The sequence below is a fragment of the Diabrotica virgifera genome, chromosome 2, assembly GCF_917563875.1.
Source record: "Diabrotica virgifera virgifera chromosome 2, PGI_DIABVI_V3a".
Classification (NCBI taxonomy): domain Eukaryota; kingdom Metazoa; phylum Arthropoda; class Insecta; order Coleoptera; family Chrysomelidae; genus Diabrotica; species Diabrotica virgifera.
Genome location: NC_065444.1, coordinates 94,204,821 through 94,227,906, shown reverse-complemented (window position 1 = coordinate 94,227,906; position 23,086 = coordinate 94,204,821). Strand labels below are relative to the sequence as shown.

The window sequence follows — 23,086 nt, the reverse complement described above, 5'->3', positions numbered from 1 at the left end:
GGGATAACTTTCACTTTGGATGTCTGGGTTTGGGTCTAACTATACCATACTAACAGCAGAGTTGGGCAAACAGTCGAGTGCGGGGAAGACACTTTCCGCATGAGTTAGGAACAATATTTTTTCTAGGGCCGTACGTTTGGAATAAAGGCACAAAAAATAGAGTTATATCAATTTTTATTTAGAAGTGAAAATGCACAAATTAATTCTTTGACAAACTTTTAATATAATGGGTTACCACGACGACGATATTCGTTTCCATAACGACGATTCAAAACCATTGTAATTGTCTACTGATCTAACTTTTAAATATTATGTCAAAATAATTTTCTTTCATCGAATTATCAGTAGTAATTGCACAAGAGCTCTGAAATTATTGAATTTTTCCCGAGTGACACTTTGACAGTATTAATTTCACGAGCCGAAGGCGAGTGAAATTATGTCAAAGTGTCACGAGAGCAAAAATTCTATATTAATTTCAGAGGTCGAGTGCAATTTGTTGCGATTATTTCATGAATAAAACTGTTCAAAACCAAAATTTTATTGTAATTTATTTATGTAAGTACCATTAAACACACAGTTTTTATTAATATTTGACGATTGAAAGTCATCACTTTTATAATTTTTAAAACATTAATTGTCATTAATGTCACTGAATGTATTTTTTTGTAGCAACGAAGGGCATCTGACGTAATATACTTAACGACGGGAGATTATCAAAAATTATCGATTTAATTCAGATTGCTGTAGCTTTCTATTGGCCAGAATCTCCTATGAATGAAATAATCGCGCTAATTTCATTAACCTTCGGATGACCAAGCGGGGGAAATTGTGACCCCAGCGTATGTTCTTCTTTAATAAATTCAAAAGTATTTTCAATGTTTAACGCATTATTTTTTTATTTGACTTTAATATCATTCTAGATATCCTCATATTTTGAAATAAAAAAATTCCCTATATTTTACGAATAAAAAATATATTCTGAAGTTGATGTTTAGTAAAATACCGTCTATTATGTGTAATTCCAAGTAGTTTTACGCTAATGACGTCGACTTTGCAAAGTAACAAGACACTTACTCATGACACTAATACTCATGTTGTGACTGGCTGAATGACATAAAGTTCATGCCATAAAAAAACTTAATTTTTTTATTAATTGTTATTTTTGACATTTTTGACCTGGGGTCATTTTCCCCCCTTGGTCATCCGTGTAACAAAAAAAGGTTGGTCATCGGAAGGTTCAAACATGAACACAATAAGATAAGTTTGAAATAAATTAGTAAATAATATCTAAATATTAGTTTATTGCATGTATTATAATACATTATAATGCCATATTACAAGGTATTGCCGTGCGGGAAAATTTACTTACACGCACGCCGTGCGGGAAAGTGCAACTTTCAGAAACGAAATGCGTGCGTGAAAGTGGCTCTTTCAGCACGGCCGTAGAAAAATAAATTTTTATATCATCTGATACTAATTTGTTTTGTAGATATTCTATCCAAATATCGACGACGCTATGTTAGGGGTAAAACAAGGTGATATATTTGGAATTATTTATATGCCCAAGAATTTTTCTGAAAATTTTGAACTAAGATTTGACACGAGAGATCCTGATGATATCGTTGTCGACTTTAGTCAGATTAAAGTTTGGTTGGATATGTCAAGTAAGTATTGATATTAAAACTGTGTTCAAATTAAATTTAGCAGATTTAACAATCATTATGCTCTTCCAACAAGATTAGCGCTGTTTCACATTATAATAATTTAAACGTGCAAGGGTTAGAACGCACGACGACATTTCAATGGTGGCTCATGTAATCATATGGAGCCTTCACTAGACGGTGGTTGGAACGTTCGGTAAAGTCGCCGTGTTTATGCCGTCCCTCGCTTACAACAACAGACGGCAGTTTTTGCATCCTTTCATATGATACTGTCGTTCAGTCGCACGAAGGTAGTTTCTTTGGTTGTTTGGTACATTATTTTCATTTACACTTTGTGGTTGTTTGAAGTACCTAGGTGCAAATATTTTATATTATGATGTCTCAGATTGATAGTGAAATATTAATAACAGTAATTGAAGCGAGACCTGTTCTTTGTGACAAAACAATAGAAATATATAAAGATAGAAACTTGACGAGAAATGCTTGGAATGGTATATGCCGTGCACTTAGTCCCGGCGCATATTGAACCTAAGGGAGTCACAACCTGCGCCGGTGGGACCGGTGACTTTTGCAGTTATTTTTCTAGCGTGCCGCATATTAAACACAAGCTAACCCGACCGTCGGCTCTCGCCGTAACGAATAGAGACGGGTAAAATAAGTGCAAACCTGTAACGGTTACTATTGATACCGGTTCTCAGTGGTACTGAGTACAAATACTGATCACAAAATACTGATGTATCTGATCCTTGTACTGAATTCAGTAGGCAACTAAAAAACGGTAGTTCCGTACATGTAACTAGTAACGTTTTAAAAATATCTTACACGTCCCTATAAGTCGTAGCGGTATGACTTTCGAAAAGATCGAATTTGATCATAAGCGGGGTGCATAAAAAGATATCTTACACTGAGTATTCTATTTCTACATACCTTTATAATAACAAGCATAAGTTAACACTGCATTGATTGTGATTGCAAAAACGGTTCGCATGTTTTAAATAAGATTTTTGCTGATTATGTTTTTGCTAAAATATTAAATAACACAAAAAATACAATTCACAACCATCATTTAATTTTTAACGATAAACAAAAGTCTAATAAATATATGATGACAAGTTTAAAATTGACCGACTTTGTCGATAACAGTGTCATTAATAGATATTTTTTACCATGAATCATTTTCCAATGATTGTGTGGATTTAGAAATACATACTAAACAATTTTTTGATCTGTATAAATGAGATTATAATTATAACATATAATGGTACTCCTTATTTTTCAAATAATATGCTCTTGTAAACGCATAACTTTGATTTATTGGCAAAAGCCACACTAACTACAGAGCCGTGCGGTACATCTTTTCAATATGATGCAAGTCTTCGAAATGCCGCCTCTTAAGTATTACAGAAAGTTAACTTTTATTTTTATTAAATGAACCTACACAAAATGAAGGACACCTTTTATTTTAAAAGCAAAACATACTTTATAGACCTGGATCCGGCAAACTGAAAATTTGTTAGTAGCTTAACGGTGTCTATTCGGACAAACTTTGATATACAGGAACACTGGAACAGGGGAAGGTTTAATAGTGGAACAGTTTAAAAATTTGGAACGTCACATTACGAAAACGTCCCATGTATTTTGTCGGACAGAACAACCAATCGATTTGTTACCCTATCATTAAACTCTCATTCAAAAATCAGACTGCTATTACTAACCAACATGATTCCTGTTATTTGACATGTTCTTCCTGTTTCACTCATTAAAATGCCCAGTTAGTGATAAACACCAGTCTAATTTTTCCATGAGAGTTTAATGAAAAGGTAACAAATCAATTGGAAGTTCTGTCCGACAAAATATATGGAACGTTTTTGTAGTCTGACGTTCCAAATTTTTAACCTGTTCCACAATTAAAACTTCCCCTGTTTCAGTGTTCCCGTACACGTACATCAAGGTTTGTCTGACGAGACACCGTTAAGCTATTAACAAATTTTCAGCTTGCTATTAATCAACTTTTTGTTGGTACGCGGGATCCAGGCCTAGAAATACAATGTCACAAATGATAGCGTAGTCCCTTTTCTATAGGTATAAAATTTTTGTAAATATCATTCATTTCTTAAATCTACACATTATCATTAAAAACCGTTAAGCATATCTGTGAATATCGCACAACCCTCAAATAAAATGTGTCATCATACCGGGCTTGTTCATGCTTAAAAATAAAATATGTAGACAAGATTATAGATATGTAGACAATATATGTAATAGGTAAGCAGTTTTTGCAACGACAATCCAATCACAATCAGTGTTGTTTATAATAATAGTAATTCCGATCGAGTTCTATTAGCTTTTCTTCGTCCATCTCGAAAACAAAACCGCAACTGAGAATTGAGTCACGCGTCCCACGACACCAGAAAACTGTACGCCGATGACAAACGTTCGCATGCTAGACCTGGCACTGTATTCACTGATATTAGGATGCGCAGAACTCTCTACGCACCTCGCCGGTGCCAGGTTGTGTTCGCTTGGGATCAATTTGCGCCGGCACTTAACAGTGAATTTGACGAATTAGGTGATAAGGAAAAAAACACATTTGGTAAGTAGTAAGTGCAGCAAAATAAATTAATAAACTTTATTTTACATAGTTGCAATTAACATTGAGTATAAAGGGGTGTTCCATCAAAATGTGTGAATATAAAAATATATAAATCGTATCTTTTTGCGTTCATATGATGGACCCAATGAATTTGGTTCCTCTTATTTCTCTTTCTTCGAAGATGAAGTAACCACAATGCTATAATTTGATATTCTACGAAATTATATTCAGTTTTATAGGGTAAATGACTCGGTGAAAACTGGAGTAGGGCGGCCGTCACATCTTGTGTGAAATTATCTAAAAACAACATTTAAAATGAGGGGAACAACATTTAAAAACAAGTGGATGACGGAGGGTCTTTTAAATTCTCTACATGAAAAACATAGATTGTAATGTTGTTCTGAAGCTATTTCCTTGTGGCATTTTTGTACTGTCCGACAGGGATCTCGTGAATGGGCGGAGCTTGTCTTGTACTACGCAGACTGAGAAAACTTTAGGACAGAGAAAGATGGAGTATACTGGAAGATTTACGCTTGAGTTCACGCTGGAGAATCATTAAAATTTTTACAATGTTGTCAATATGTAGATGATCACAGTAGTATTAGGTATTTTTAGTACGATACTATCTAAAGAAATAATATTGTTCCGAAGCTATTTACTTGTGGTATCTTATGAAATTTACTATTTTATTTGGGAATAAGCCACAATTTAAGTTTGAAATTAAATTTATTTGACTTTTCGACTTTCACTTCGGAAATTGTTATCAAAATACAAAACAATAAACTAAACAAATTTTGTTTTGGTTGCTTTATCTAACTCATTCATATTGAAAATTCAGACATATATTATGCCTACATTTTAACGTGGATGATTTTAATGATATTGTCAATATTTATGATAGGAAAATATAAATAGTAAATTGCTAAATAAAAGAGATTTTGAAATAATTTAATGATTAAAAGAATAAGGGAAAAATTTTTGGTTAGGTATGATATACAGTGTGAAAAAGCTCTACATAACGTAACATGTTTTAAAGATACACTCCCCGGCAAAAAATTCCGGTACTCAAAATTTTTGATTAGGTTTGACAAATTATATATTTATTATTTTTACTCCGATTTTCAATATTCTTGTATCAGTTTGTAGGTACATGTATTGACATCGTTTATTATTATACCGGCAACAAAAAATTTTTACTTAGATAACATTATGCGGGGAGCATCTAAACATTCCGTATATGTATTTGGAACATAGGAGTTTTCTATTGGTTCGTTGCAGCACGCGGTAATATTTTAACCAATAGGCGGCGAGGTTCCAAATGCATATACGGAATGTTAGTCGGTCCCAAATTCATATACGGAATGTTAAATATCGTACACCGAAAAAGATAAGTTTTTTTAGAGTCTTTTAAAAGGAGTTTGATATTAAAATACTTGTTACTGTATTATTAAATAAAAATAAAACAGGGTTCGCGTAAAGTTCGAAACATTGATGTTATAATATACTATGATTTTGTTCTGAAGTTATTTCCTTGTGGCATTTTTATGATTAATTATTTATATGGGAAATAAGCCACAATTAAAATGAAAAAATAATTTTATTAACGTTTCGACGCCCAAATCGGGTGCCGTTGTCAAAATACAAAATATTACTAAAATAAACTAAAGTGTTGTTGCTAAGCAAAAAAATTCTTCTAATAATTTATTTAATCTCACTCATTTATATTGGCAATTCAGACATATATTATACATTTTAAAGTAGAAGACTTTAAAATGATATTGCCAATATTTATGAGTTGCGTTCCTGGGACGACTTACTGAAAGATAGTTCATTCGATTACATGAAATTAACCCCAACTCAAGAATATCCGTCATAAAAAATTATAGCATGTGATATGTCTTTAAAAAGACAACCAAATGCAACGACAGTAAAATTCTCGCGTTAGAGACTTCATAGTAAATCACAAGGGAAAACCAGGAAAAACTTGTGATACTATCCCGACATCGTAAGTATTTGGTCTTACATTAATTTACTCTCAAAAAATAATACCAAATTCTGACTTGTAACATGTTTAAATTATAAATAATATTAATAATACTAGATATATAAGTAATACTAAAATATAAAATATGTAGTAGCTCGATATTATTGACTTACTAATCTTGGTATTTTCTTTCTATTGACTTCCTCTTTCAGTATGGGTAACCACATCCTACTGCATTCTACCGAGGAATTTGCGACACAATTGGTTTCATTTAGCATAATTAGAGCCGCTTCTTTGATTTTTCTCTTTTTACTATCTGATTCTTTCAGGACTATACTTGAATCTCTCCACTGAACTCTATGTTCATTATCCCATGCGTGTTGACATATTTGAGATCTCTCAAATTCTCTATTTTTAATATAAGATTGATGTTCACTTATTCTAACGTCTAATGGTCTTGATGTCTCACCTAAATAAAATTGTTCGCATTCACAAGGTATTTTATAAATGCAATTCTTTGTTCTTTCTTGATCATTGTTAGGTTTAGTTTTAGATAGAATAGATCTCAATGTGTTTGTTGTTTTGAATGTTGTTGAAATGTTGAATTTATTTCCTATTGTTTTAAGTTTCTCGGATAGTCCTTTTATATATGGTATTGATATTTTCCTCGTATTATTTCTGGTGAATGTTGTAGGATCCCGTTCTAAGTTGTTCTGTTCCATTCGATCCAATCTTATCGTTAATTAATCCAATCGTCGAAACGTTAATAAAATTATTTTTTCATTTTAATTGTGGCTTATTTCCCATATAAATAATTAATCATACTATGATTGTTTTAAAATTCGACCTGTCTGAGCGTTTTGGTTATGTGCTAAAAATAAATAGGTGAATAAGGGGGGGGGGTAACACTTATTCCAGTGCGCTGTATGTATATAAAATATTATTATTTATATTCCATCAAATATTATATTCTAAGAACTTATCTGCATAAATAGTGAGCAGTATTTTTTTTCGTATGTGTAGCTCTCCAGCTTGAAAAATAAATACTTTTGTATTCATTTAGCCATTTATGCATGTCTTCTTCATTTCTAATGTCGACTCGGTACTTATTTTCATTGATTACAATGTATTTAAAACTTTTTGGCAAATCCATTATGTAAATATACAATATTATATAGAATAAATAATATTTAAAACACAACCGCAAACGTTATAACCAAGTTAACATTTATTTTCGTCTGATAGCACACAGCCCTAAACTTCAACAGAATTGAATAATTGAATAGCTGAAACAGATCTAAACATCGTGCAAGTCATTAAAAATTCTGAGAAAGCGAAACCTTGTCAAATAAAGAAATATGTCTCTCAACTCTATACCATCCCATTTATGAATTTCGCACCAAATAGGTACCTAACCATTGTTTTATTTTTCTTTAATAATACATTAATAAAATAGGTATTCTAAAATCAGTCTCCTTTAACTGATTAATAAAAAGTCCCATTTTTTGGTCTACGAATAATTAACATTCCGCATATGAATTTCGCACCAAATAACATTCCAAATACTATAATTGTTTTATTTTTATTTAATAATACAGTAATAAGTATTTTAAAATCAATCTCCTTTTAAAAGACTCTAAAAAAACTTATCTTTTTCTGTGTACGATATTTAATATTCCGTATATGAATTTGGGACCGACTAACATTCCGTATATGCATCTGGAACCTCGCAGCCTATTGGTTAAAATATTACCGCGTGCTGCAACGAACCAATAGAAAACTCCTAGGTTCCAAATACATATACAGAATGTTTAGATGCATACGGGGATGAATGGAAGCCTTGTATTTTCTCCTAACTTTAAAAAATTCTGCGAAAAATTGAAGGGCTATTTTGTTTCATTATCCGAACATCTCTTTTTTTGTAAAAGCTGTAAATAAAAACTATGAAACAAAAAGATTAAGACTATGAATATGAAAAAGACTATGAAACAAAATCAGCTTTTCAATTTTTCCACAGAATTTTTTAAAGTTAGGAGAAAATACAACATTTCTGTTCACCCCCATTTAATGCCATCTAAGTAGAAAATACAATACAATATTTAATATTTAAATAAGGTAATAATAATTCATTCATTATATTCACGGTTACACATTCGACAAAATTATTTTCTAATAAAATTATTTTTTCAATTTAACTGTGGCTAATTTCTCAATCAAAATAGTTAAGGATATTTAGAAGAAGAAATCAATAGAAGAGAAGAGAAAACGCTACAATAATTATTGTATCTCACAATGAAAAAAATTATATGCAGAAAAGAAATACATTTGATTTTTATTAATATATGTGTATAATATATTACAATTTATATACTTATCTTTACAGATTTTAATTTTATCAGAGTTCTGAAAAGAACTTTTGCATAAAACGAGTACAACTAAAATGAAAAGAAATAATGCAACACTGTCAAAATATCGAATAGCTCACAGTAGAACGTCTGGCGCACGAATGCCTTTACTGGACGTGGCTAAACCCCCTCTTTCCCCCCAGTTTTATGCGTGGTGACAACTTTATTTCACGAGATCCCTGTCGTACTGTAATAAACTATTCTAAATGGGAAATAAGCCACAATTTAACTAAAAAAAAATGATTTTATTAACATTTCGACGACCAAATCGGATGTCAAAACGTTAATAAAATCATTTTTGAGTTAAATTGTGGCTTATTTCCCATTTAGAATAGTTTATTACATAGATTGTATGTTAATTAGATGAGCTAATTCAAGATCCCACAAATAACTTAGTAGAACAAAGATTATAAAAACAAATTAAGACTTTTAATTAAAAACATAAGAAATAATAACTGACAAAATAGAAATTTCAAATGAATTAAATACGCATTACAGTACATTAGGAAAAAAGTATCACTGGCGAAGCGTCCATGTAACCACTGTTATTCTTTTTCTCATGATCATCTTTCAGTGCGTCACAGTTTTTCGATTTCTTTCTAACGCATTAAATTGTATGTGACAGAAAAAAAGGCACGTCGGTGATTACATTTCGTCGGTGACATTTTTATAAGATTTATTCTAGTTATTCTAGTTGTCGATAGATGGCGCCATAATAAAAAAATATTTTTTTTAAAATAGATAATAATATTACAAATATAATCTGTATAATTTATAAGACTATACAAATCAAAGAAAATACCATTTTATAAATGCAAGAAACACATTTGATTTGTTTTTATTCCAAATTGAAAATAAAATGTGACAACTGTCAGATTTAACTAAAATGTCATGTTAGAATAAATGTCATAAATGTGTATTATCACGGACTTACCCTTTTTCCTATCATTTGTTACGCACTGAAAAATGATCATGAAAAGGACAATACCATTGGTAACAGTTAAAAACCTTGCAATAAATATTTTATGACTGTTATGAAATAATTCCATTCATATTTTTTACCAACAGAAATATTTGTTAAAATAGTACCTAATTCAGTAAATAGCCAACTAGACGCACGAACATATTGTGTGTGTTGAAGATATGTGAATCCATTGCACGTTATTATATGCCGTTACCAATACTGGCAGTGGTAACGCAGGAGAAACCTCGCTATCGCTCGGGACTAGCTCGTTTCTGAAAATTTTGAAGAAGCGACGGCTCTGTTAGAGCCGGCGCGCGGGCACGCTGTGTATATCAGTATTGTCACCATTTTGAGGATTGGTAACATTTGTTTAGTATGTACCTATTACATATTACAGTGTGCGTGCATTTAAACATGCAAGAGTGTTGCTACGTATTGCGTAATTGATCAACTACTTGAAAAGTTATTCTCCTTGTATATTTTTTTATATAATAATTTTGAAGAAAAAAAAATGATATTATTGAAAGTGGAAGAATTAAAATATGAATAAAAAATAGTTTTCAAAATCTATGCTTTTTCCTACTTGTTCATTTTTATGTTAATTTTATGGTAGAATAATATGTTTAGTTTGTTTATTATTTATTGTTATACCTGTTACATATACATAATTACATACATATAATTTGGGAATAGTGATTTGTTTAATTTTATCCCACAGGATTGAAAACAAAAACTTATATTTGCGAGGTTCAAAATAATTTTTTTAAATAAGATTTTTTTACATCTGGTTTGGTAACACTTTAGAAAAAGTCACGCGTCGCCACTGAAAAGTATGGACAAAAAATACCCATTTGTAATGATATATCGTCATGATACATACAAAAATCTTCGTGCGACTCAATTCTTATTGTGTGAAAATGACAAGTGTGTCAAAACTATTGCACGAGAAAACCCTCGCACGTTCAAAATTCTTATAATATGAAACAGCCCTTAGCATAATATGACTGTATGTGTGTACGCCATTCATATCTAGTTTTCCGGTTTGTGTTGCTCTGTGAACATTTCAATTTGGAGGCCTACATATCCTTACTGAATTGGCAATGAACTTATAAGTAAAATCGAACCTTCTTCTTAAAGTGCCCTCTCCTCAGTGGAGGTTGGCTACTACAATTGCAAGCTCTTCTCTGTATTCAGCTGTTCTTAATAGCTGTTCAAAATTTAGCCCTGTTCATTGTCGGATGTTTCTTAGCCACGATAGTCTTTCTCTTCCTAGTCTTCTTCTTTTTCTTTCGATCGTTCCTTTCACTATTAGTTGAGTATATTGATACCTTTTGGTACTTACATATTATTTCTCAGTATGTGGCCTAGATAATATAACGTTTTTCTAACTTTCTCTGTGTTGAAAAGTTCTCGTTTCTGTCCTATTCTATGTAGCACTTCTTTTCGTTTGAGGTATGCGATGTCCATGAAATTTTGAGGATTCTTCGGTAGATCCACATTTCAAAGGCATCCAATTTATTTACGGTTGATATTTTAAGGGCTCAGGTCAGCACATTGATAAACGTAATCGAATTTCAAGTTTTATTCGACAATCAGATAGTAGTTTTTTGATTTTTTCAAAAGATTTTCTGACCTGTTCTATTCTCAATCTTATATATACGTTATTAAAACAGATAAAATGGCAAATGAGGTGCCGAGTAAGAGTTTATAACCCAAATATGGTATTAGAGGTGAGCCATGTTACCTCGGACTTTCGGTTCCAGAGTTGCACCTGGATATTTTAAAGTCGCCGAAATAGTGCAAGCGATATATTACTCGACGCGCTTTAAGTATATGGGAACAAATGTATAGTTTTGGGTTAATATCATATCCGGTTAAAAAGTTCTACCCAGAAGTGCTGTATTATAGTCACAAAAAGAGTTCATGTGATATAGTAATCGACGTGTATTTAAAAGTCGAGCTTGAATCTTTAGTTCCGGTTTTGACGTCATTTCCGGTTAAAAAGTTATGACCGAAAATTTGGCAAAAATGACTCAAAATTAGTAAAATTGTATTTAGATGGACGGAAATTTACACAAATACATAGTTCAAATTCCGACTTCCGGTTCTACTTTCGGATATGTTGGGCAAACTCCTAGGAGTTACAAAATCCAACTACTTGTTTTCAGTATTACTGGCTGTCGTTTTTCTGTCATTTATTCCTTTATGCACTTATTATCTAGTATTTTAAGTTATAATAAACAATTTAACTGGTGGACTATTGTTAAGAGTCTTCATCATAAATTATTTATATTTCTTTTTAGATTACCAGATTGCTTTATCGATGAAACAGAAGCTAATCGAAAAGTATAAGGACTTTCAAGAGTCTGTCTTTACGGAATGCAAATTTGTGCTAAAACTTTATGACCAACCACTTCGAATGGACAACTTTTATGTTGGATCTAACAAAAACGAACCGTTTTTAGTATTTATGATTCCCGGAATTCTTATAACGTAAGTTCATTTATGTATCCCATTATTTAATGATTGTGTACCAACGTAGATGCCTTTACGTATACTGGATGGGTTATAACAAAAGCTTCGACAGAATTTGAGATGCAAATGTATATTCGCGGTGTGCAAGTACTTGGAGGGGATACGAGAAACGATTGTGCGCGAATAGCGGAGAAATCTTGCAACTTTCTTAAATAATTTATATTGTCAATTGAAATTGTCAAATTGACTTATATTTCATACCTACTGTCATTGAAGAAGAAAAATTATATGTTGCTCACAATATTGATGTGATATGCAATTATTATATAAAAGTATATTTAATTAATTGCATTTTGCTTGCAGTACAATCCGACAAGCCAGAGGTGGCGCGTGACCTTGAGCGAAAATACACAGCGACAAATGCAGAATACGAGAAGGTCAACCGCCAGTTCTCGCTTGTCGCATTGTACTGCATTTTAATAATTAATTTTATTTACTACATACAATTGTTTACCTTTTAATAACATAACCTAAATCTTACTTTTTCTTCTTATACTTTTTTTTGGGGCTACGGCCTTGACAATTATCCAGCAACCAGGACCAATATGATCGGCCAATGTAATTAAAAGTGTGAAAAAAGTTGCCGAGCTATGAAACCAGGTGTCGCTTTTCCGAACTTGCATGGTCCCAATAGAATGCTCCCAATACTCTAGACGCCGATGCAGACCAACAAAGCTGTGAGAGAAGGATGAGCTGTAAATAGAGAAAATGCCGTTCGCAAGTTATTGAAAAGTGTTAAAATAAGGGTTGGTTGGCTAGGTGCTACGTTTTCTGGACTTTGCTTTATGGAATGAAATCAATGAACAAACTGGAATAATTCGAGCTGTGGGTGTACAGGAGAAAAAATATCGTGGACAGTACACGTCATATACAGTAGGAAAAATGAAAGAATACCCATGAGCGAACATATAAAACACGCTGTATTTTCCTGTCACCGTGTCACGTAAAAAATTGGCCAGGGCAAGTACATGTAATAATTATTGTTACATGTACTTGCACTGGACAATTTTCTTTGTGGCACAGTGACAGGAAAATACAGCGTGTTTTATATGTTCGTTCATGGGTATTCTTTCATTTTTCCTACTGTAATGGGATTTATCTCATTATTTAGATATGTTAGAAATCCTTAAATTAACTAAAGTATTCGTCAGATATTTATTTATGAAACAGTAAACATTACGCATATTTGTTATAATAATTGCAAAGTAGAACACCTTAGCTGAATTGCACGTTCTGCTTACTCAACAAGGTTGTGACTATTCATTTGACACACTAACGAGAATATATACAAACATATTTACATAACGAAGTATTTGATAAATATGGGAACACGATCAGATTTGAGTCATTAGTGGATCAGTCGAATTAGTTAGTTAGGTTTGGGAGGTTGCTGCCGTTAGAGCAGAATAATGTTCTATCCTATCAACTGAATACATTTATATAGTGTTGCCGTTGACTGATAAATATACTGGAAGATACGAAACTAAATGAGCATTTATGTACGACACCAGTGGTTTTAGAAATAGATGGCGTTAACAGCTTTCTAGGTACGAGATTGAATTTACCTGAGACAACGATGAGACGTATTCAGGTAGCTTTGGTTATCGGAATTTGGGGTCGGTCGGGTCGAACGGATTATAATAAAAATTATTTATTTCTTTTGATGCATTTAAATTTGAGTTCTCATTCAACGATAACAATGGCAATCTTTAATATAATTATTCGAGTGTACCTATGTATTACTTTCTAAAAACTCGTTTTTAAATTAGCAAGAATAATTGTGGTTGTAATTTGTCTTTTTAATATTCTAAAGTTTATTTAATAATTTTATATAATATATATAATAATATTATTTATTTAATAAAAAATTTATTTAACGAGAAAAATACTCACTGGGTGATTTTAGATATTGTAAATTTCTTATTTGCCTCATAATCTCGATACAAAATTAGGTAGTTATTTTCGTTAATTACAGTCTCTTCTGATGATTGTATATTTTGTTTGGAGATATTGCAACCGTATTTACTTAAATGAAATTGACTTACTAACTCGCTCGGCCACTTTAAACTCTTCGAGAGAAAAATGGTAAGGACTCGAAAATTGTTGCAATCGCGATTTCCTACAATTTCTTCCAAGTTTTTTCGTGCGGTCGATATTTTCCGAGTTAGGGGGAAAATAGTGACTAATATAAGTATAATTATTGAATTATTTATTATTAACTTTACTTCTTAAAGGCGCCGTGTATTTCTGCGTAGGCGTCCACCGTGCATTGTATTGTCAGGTGAGATATTAGATAGTCACGATTACATTATTCTATTAAGAGTAATTTCATTAATATCATTTGGCGAATATTACCCAGCCATGACATCCTTTTCTAGACCTCTCTTAGCCTCTATGTTTCCTTCGAGTTCCAGTTGCCGACAAGTATATCGTTCTTCTCGCAATATGTCCCTAAGTATGTCCATGATATTTTAAGCATGCATTCGGTGCAGGCACCTCATTTCAAAGACTTTAAGCTTGTTAGGAGCTGGCCTTTATTATCCATGCTTTCATTCCATACAAGAGAACAAGCAAAATGTAACACTTTAGCGTATTGTTTGTATCTCAGGTTGAAACCCAACTTTCAGTAACCAGTCATAAGAGTTTGGAAGTCGGCATCCCATTGTTTATGAGAGATATTTTTCATTGAGTTGAGCCCGTTTGAACTGACAGTCGGAGTGAGTGGATATTGTCTTACCAAGATAGACGATTATCCAGTTTTATTCCCAAGAAGTTAATCAATTCTGAATAATTTATTGTAAACTCTTTAGGAACTACTTATTAACTTTTGCTCTCAGAACGAATTTCGAATAAACAATACGTTCTTCAGACACAAAGATCAACAAAAATATACATTCAAAAATACAAGAGCACACAGATCCGATATTGATTATATATTGAAAAACAGAAACGTCCATCATTCTCAAGTACTAGACATAAGATGTTTAAGTGCAGCTAATATCGGAAGTGATCACAACCTAGTACTTGGAAAAATCAGAATACATCTACAAAAAAAAAAGGAAAAAAGGCCCTATTAAATGTGAGACAAGAATAAAGGTAGAACAGCTACAAGACTTGTCAACACGAGATCTATATCAGAAAAGACTGAAAAAAGTACTGAACGAAAACTACTTAACACCAGATGAAGACATAGAAGAAAGTTGGAGGAAGATTGGAGATAATATCAAAATGGCAGCAACGGACGCACTTGGAGAACGTAAGATAAGTAAACATATACGAAAAAAAAGGAGAGCACCATGGATCTGTGAAGAAATAAAAATAAAATGCCAAGAAAAAAAGAAAATCTAGCTAGAATACAAATTCAAAAGAACGAGACAAACATATGAAGAATATAAAAGAGTTTGAAATGAGTTAAGATCAATAGTAAGAAGGAAGAAAACAGAACATTGGTAAGCATTTTCAAAAGAGATGGATGACGACTTATACGGGATGCAAAACGAAATGTGGAAAATGATAAGAGGTCAATCAGCAGAGATGAAGGAATTGATAGAAGTAAAACATATTGATACAAATACATGGACAACTTACCAAGAAAACCTGTATCAAACAGCTAATCATGAAGAACTGGAAAACCAGGATTAGAATCGGATGAACAAACAGAAATTAAAGAGGAAGATATAACAAACGCCTTAAAACAGATGAAAAATCGAAAAGCACCAGGGAAAGATTGAATAGCTAATGAACTTTTAAAATACGGAGGAGAGAGACTTCACAAAGAACTGAATATCCTTATAAGTAAAATAATAAATACAGGAAGAATTCCAGAAGAATGGAGTACCACTCAGATGATAGCGTTATTTAAGAAAAGTGATAGGGCAGACCCCAGTAGAGCACTATACTGAAACTCACAACAAAAATACTGATGAAGAAAATAATGGCGTGCATAAATATATCGGTTTAACAACAAGGATTTAGAAGTGGAAGATCATAACGATGCAGTTTTTGTGATAAGACAAATAGCGGAAAAATCATTAGAATATAACAAGCGAGGGTTTTTCTGTTTTATATACCTAGAGAAAGCGTTTGATAGAATACAATTAAAAGATGTGATACACCTACTATATGAAAAGAATTTACCACTGGATATTATAAAACTGATAGAAAACATTTAAGTACGAAATAAAATAGGTATGATAGTCTATGGAATAATAACAGAACCCATATAGAAGCAAACACAGGAATCAAGCAAGGAGATTCACTAAGCCCTCTACTGTTTAACATAACGCTGGATGCAATAATAGAACAAGTGAAGAAAAAAGAGGGTAAAAAATAGGCGATAAAGAGATAAAAATACTCTGTTACGCTGATGACGTGTTAGTAGCAGAGTGCGAAGACGACCTACAAAGATTACTGCACGAATTCAACATTAACGCAAAAGAAATGAATATGAAACTATCAGCCCAAAAAACAAAAAGCATAGTAATATCCAAAGAACCAATAAGGTGCAAATTGGACTTAGACAATAAAAGTAAATACCTGGGAATTAATGTATCAGCCGACAATAATATCGAAGAAGAGGTTAAAGGCTAATAATTAAAGCCAGTAGAACGGCCGGATGCCTAAACGACACAATTTGGAAAAACAAATATCTTAGAGTGGAAACAAAGGACCGAATATATAATATTTTTACTACAAAAACGTTATTACGTAGGTCAAAATTTTTGACGTAAGAGAACTGTCAAAACATTAGAATGTGACTTTTCATTATTGCCGTGTTTATAATAAACATAGCAATAATGAAAAGTCACATTCTAATGTTTTGACAGTTCTCTTACGTCAAAAATTTTGACCTACGTAATAACGTTTTTGTAGTAAAAATACTATATAAGTCATTTGACTGAAGTTATTAGACCAGTTATGACTTACACTGCCGAAACAAGACCAGATGCAAGCAAAATACAAAGACGTCTGAAGACCAACGAAGTGAAGATCTTAAGAAGGATTGCTGGAAAAGGACTACGGGATAGGGTAAGAAGTCAGGAAATCAGATGCATATGTGGGGTAGACAATATAAATACCTGGGTAAAGAATAGAAAACAAGAGTGGAATGAACACATGAGCAGGATGTCTGAATCAAAGATAGTAAGAATAGCCAGGGACAAGTCACCGTTAGGCAGAAGAAGTATAGGACGCCCAAGGAAAAGATGGAATGACAGCTTAGGGGCAGAATGAAAGGCACCATTGAAGAAAAACAGGCAGTACTACCTATATAAAAAAAGAAGAAGAAGAAGAAGAAATTCTTTAGGTAGATTTTTGGTAGTATAATGTGCTTCTTTCAAGTTTTACTGAAGATTATTGTTTTCGTTTTAGTGGGAGAAAATTCTTGGCCAGTAGTGTTCGACCAGTTCTCTAATTTCTAAATGACTAGTGGGTTAAGTGATTTAGCGATGTCATTGATGGCAATAAGGAAAAGTGTAACGAGTAGACCATTGAGGAATGTCGTCTAATTGGATTTTTGAGTCTAAAAGAACGTTATCTATTCGAATAAGTTTCATCTATATAGGAAATTACTAATAAATTTTATATTTCCTGGAATTGACCAACTTAATAGAATTCTTACATCTAATCCCCAAATGGCACGCATTATAAAATATAATAAAAGATAGCCTATAAGCCAAACATACTTGATCACATCCAAATGACCCATGAATTACAGATTCAATATCCACTAGGTTGTCTAATGTAGATGTGGACTTTCTAAATCCACTTTGTATAAGGCTAGGTAGCTATAATAACAATAAGTCTAATACTATCTAGTATCTATCAAGTGGATAAACTGATTAAATTGTAGCAAGTTTTGTTCTATTGAGTTTTTTCACTAAGCTAATACTTTTCGAGTTATTTGCGAGTGAATATGTTCGTTTTTTAACAAAAAATAAACACGTTTGTAGACGGTTTTACGCAAATAACACAATAAGTAAGTATTTTATGGAAAAAAGTTTTCAATAAAAATATAGTTTATAAAAAATTTAAAAAATGTCTGTATCAAGTCTTTATACTCAGTAGAAGCAGAGTTGTAGCTAATGAAAAGTAAGTTCTTATTCGTCAAATTCCAAATCGAATATTTCAACGTGAAATAACCAAAAAATGAAGCACATTTCTGGGAAAACTCATCACAACTTTTTTAAAGTGTTTAAAAAAGCTTTGTTTTTGTTTTTAAAAAAGTTTCTAGCATTAAAGTAAGCACGTTACGCTGAAAATAAAGTTGGTCCTTTTTTGTAAAAGATAGTTTTAAAAAAGCGTGAAAAAGCATTTTTTTTTACAAAAAAAAGGGATCAACTTTATTTTATGCGCAACTTGTTTACTTCTGATAATAGAAACTCAAAAAAATAAAGCTGTTTTTAAACTTTTTAAAAAAGTTATGATGAGTTTTCCCCGAAAAGTTCTTAATTTTTTGGTTATTTCATGTAGAAATATTCAATTTTGAATTTGACAAATAATAAGAACCTACTTTTCATTAGCTACAACTCTGCTTTTACTGGGTCTACGACTTCATATGTCATATTTATATAAAACATATTTTTCCCTTTTTGATAAGCTGTATTTTTGCTATGAATATTTTTTTTGGTGAAATACTTCATTCTTAAGTTATTTGCGAAAATCCGTCTAAAAACGTACTATTTTTTGAGAAACGAATATATTCACTCGCAAATAACTCGAAAATTATTTACTTGTGAGGTCAAGACTAGTGAAAAAAAACTTTATAGTCAATTTATATTTTCAACATTTTTGCAGAAACAAAAACAAAAAAAAAATAATACAGATTAATATGATAGTGACTGCTGCGATAAAATTTTGAGTACGGGCCACGTAAAATAACCGCGTGTTCTTGGCTAGTTCCTTGAGTAGGGAGGATTTTACACTTCCCTCTAAGGCTAGTTTCAACAAATTTAAGCTAGGCGCGCCACTATACGGGCAGGTTTTAAAGACAACAAAATAATGCATAGGCTTTCGTATCTTTCCGTATTTATCAATCAACGGTATTGCTTTAACCAAATAAAGGAGTTATGAGAATATAGTGTATTCCTGATAGTCAACCCCATTCCAGTATAGTAAATATCCAGTTACCACCATATGGCGATCCTGCCAGGATAGCCATATAGTGGTAAGCGGGGTTTGAATCCCCAAACAAAGCGGTTTTGAAAAAGATGAATAAAGAAATATAAATCTTAAATACCATCAAAAAAAGAATATCTCGGACATATTACATGTGTAGAGAGATATGGCGATTGTTAACACATAATTTAAAAAGAGAGAACCTCAACTTATTACCTACAAAAGTGGACAACATCAATTCCAAATAGACTACTTCGTGATAAGGAAAGAAGACATACGTGAATGCAAGGACTGAAAGGTAATATTTAGTGAGACAGTAAGCCAACAACATAAGCTGCTTGTTCGGGACATCGAAGTAAAAAGCGATTTTAATCAGATTAGATGTATCCGAGATGAAAATAAAATAATACTAATTCACGAAAAGGATGTCAAAAAGAGATAGAGAAAGTATTTGGACAGTTTATTAAATGAAGAATTTGACAGACAGCCTGTGGAGTTAACGGAGACAGTAACAGCAATGGTTACCAGAATAACAAACGAGGAAGTGTATGACAGCCCTGGGCACTAAGGCTATCTTCTCCCGGTGAGGGTGGTTATCCCTTATCCGAGGGGTGGAATAATTGATGCGCTTACTTGTTGAATTGGTTTATTTACACTCGCATTAGTATAAGCTGGTAGCACCGCACCCAAAGAACATCTCGTGTAGAAAGAGACACTATCTTTAATGTGGAAATATTACGTCTGATCACCAAAATAGAATGACGAATGTCTAATATAATAATAAAGAATTCCCTTGTTATAGTTTAACTGTTTATATATTTAGAAATGCCTATTCAGCATCGACCATGAAAAGTGTTTATAATTGACTCTGCAATTATTAGTGAATCGTGATCTTGGCTAACAATATTTATATAATCGAATGAAGGTTGTAATGTTGTTATGATGACATAAATACTGAAAGTAATTATCGTAGATAATTACAGGGTGTTTTTAAGATATATCTACTGAGTACAGATGAATTCTTGTACACCTTCCCTTTTTAGGAATTTTCCGACTACGGGAAGGGAAATTTGCAAGTCGTACTACCAACCCATACTGTGTTGTAATCAATACAAAAAATTTATTTTATATACAAACTTCCTAAGCCTACGCAAATACATAAATAATATAAAATGTTCGTTTAACAACATTGTTTCGTAACACTTGTCACTCACTGTGTTTTCGGATTGTAAGCATATAATCTATTCTTATGTATTTCCTTGACTTTATTGTTTTTTGTTCTGATTTTACAATTAACGTTATTTACTTCTGTTATTGTGAAAGGACCTACATAAAGACTATCAAACTTACCATTCTCTTCCCTTTTTACAAGGACTAGGTCTCCCCTTTTAAAGTGTTGTGGTGTCGCTTTGAGCCTATTCTTTTCTTCTTGCCGCTCTTTTTTGTCTTCATTGCTTCTAGTGAGTTGACCTATCGTGTCTACGTATTCTGTGTCCTCTGGTTTCGAAGAAGTGTCCGATATCACGTCTTTTTTGACAAGTGTTCTATTCGGTTTGTTAATGTGACATTCATGGCATTGTTTAACGTATTTTCTTACGTCTTTTTCTAAATTTTTCCATCTAAATCTTGCTTTTAGCTTCTTTATTAGTCTATTTTTCTTTAAGTGTCCTCCGAACATCGTGTGATTATGGTATTCTTCTATTAATCTGTGTTTTTCTTTGTCATCTTTTATTGTTTCTGGTAGTTCACATATGTATATTTCTATATTCTTCAATTTTTTATTTCCTTCTTTAATAAATTCATCAATTGTGCACATTTTAAAAATAATATCATTTACGTATATTTTTACTTTACGTACTGCATTCTCTACCGCCAGCTTATCAAGCTGTACCAACGCTTGGTTTAAATCGAAATGATTCAATCCTGTTGCTATGCTTTTGCTGCATTTTATTTTGTTTTTGGCCCTAATGCTCAGTCTTGGTGAGATTAGTTCTGCTCCAAAGGACAAAATTGGTAGTCTATGCGCCTCTAAATTATTTAGTACCTTCCTTACTGTCTATTTGGTGGCTTCTGGCTGTAGTGCGAGTTCACTTTCAGCCTTTGTTTGTCTTGCTTCTTTCTCCTTTTCTTTTGCTTGAGCTCTTGTTATGGCTAGTATATGGGCGTTGTCTATGTATAGGTTTTTTAGTTGATGCAATGTTATTCTTGAAAGGCTGTCTGCGTAGTTACTTTTCCCTGTTATATACTCTATTTCGAAGTCATATTCTTCTAGGTCTAATCTGATCCTCGTGAGTTTTGAGGTTGGTTCTTTCATTGCAAATAGGTGTGTCAAAGGTTTATGGTCTGTTTTTACTTTGAATGTTGGTGCTCCATATAGATAACATTTAAAATAATTAATTCCCCAATGAATCGCTAGTAATTCCTTAACGATTATAGGTTTATTACATTCTCCTTTACTAAAACTTCTTGATGCATATGCTATAGGTAGGTCAATTCCGTTATAATCTTGACTTAGGATTGCTGAACAACTCTCATTGGATGCGTCTGTTGTTAAGATAAACTGTTTGTTGAAATCAGGATATTTTAAAATTGGTGGTTTCGTCAGAGATGCTTTAAGCTTTTTGAATGCTTTTTCACACTCCTCGGTCCACGAAAATTCTACTCCTTTCCTCGATAATTTGTTGAGTGGTCTGCATATTTCCGCAAAGTTTTTAATAAAACGTCTGTAATAGTTGCAAAATGCTACAAATCTCTTTGTTTCTTCCGCTGTCTTAGGTGTCGGATATTGTTCAATTACTGCATACTTCGCTTTGTCTGGTGATACTCCCTCTTGAGAAAGATCATGTCCTAAATATGTTACTTCCCTTCTAAATAATTGACATTTTCCTGGGTTAAGTTTCAAATTGAATTTTCGACATGTCTCGAATGTCTTTTTCAGGTTGTCTAAGTGATGTTTTTCGGATATTCCAATTACTACGATATCGTCCATGTAAAGAAATGCTTTGTCTGGTGTTAATCCTGAAAATGCTATTGACATCATTCTTGAAAAGCTATTTGGGCTTACATTTAATCCAAAAGGTAATCTGGTAAATTGAAATGCTCCATTTTCTGTGCTGAACGATGTGTATTTTCTCGATGATTCTTCTAATGGTATCTGGTGAAAGCCTGACATTAAGTCTATAACTGAAAACCATTTTGCTCTTCCTAGTTGATCTAATATCGAATCTATTCTTGGTAATGGAAATTTGTCTGTAACTATCTTCTTGTTCAGTTGTCTAAAATCTATGCATAATCTCCATGCTTTTCCTCCATCTATAGCTTTTTTCGGTACCAGTACTACTGGACTGTTGTACTCGGATGTAGATGGTTCTATGATTCCTTGGTCTCTTAGGTTTTGTACTTGTCGATTTAATTCCTCTGTTTGCGCATGAGGTGTCCTATAATTCTTGATATATACCGGAGTTTGGTCTTTAACTCTTAGTTTTTGTTCGTAGAAATTGTTACAGGTTAACATATCATGCCTTAGGGCGAATATGTCCGAATATTCCTCGCATAACGATACTAAGTTGTCTCGTATGTATTCTGGTATGTCTAATTTCAGTGATTCTCGTAATTCTTTTTTTCTGTCCTTGCTGTCGTTGACTAGCCTATATATATATTGAATAGTTTAATATCCAACGTCCTGATTGTGCTTGCGTCTACATTTACTGTTTCGTACGTTGTGTTCAAAATTTTGATGTATGGATTATTACTTGAAATAATTGCTCTTGCTATGAATATTCCTGGTTGTATTTCTTGCTGTTCCACTATCCTGTCTTTCTTTAACGT

General features: G+C 32.5%; 2 protein-coding genes across 5 annotated transcripts in view; both read left to right on the top strand.

Moving 5' to 3' along the window:
* The window catches only part of LOC114349497 (ABC transporter G family member 20-like), a 636,826-nt gene that overhangs the window by 127,438 nt on the left and 486,302 nt on the right, over positions 1–23,086 (top strand). The window lies entirely within an intron of this gene.
* LOC114330391 (ABC transporter G family member 23) overlaps positions 1–23,086 on the top strand; it is a 436,441-nt gene that overhangs the window by 377,203 nt on the left and 36,152 nt on the right. For all 4 annotated transcript variants that reach the window (XM_050643873.1, XM_050643872.1, XM_050643874.1 and 1 more), the window contains exons 10-11: positions 1,490–1,664; positions 11,911–12,100. In XM_050643873.1, the coding sequence (XP_050499830.1) occupies positions 1,490–1,664; positions 11,911–12,100 (365 nt within the window). The remainder of the gene's footprint in view (positions 1–1,489; positions 1,665–11,910; positions 12,101–23,086) is intronic.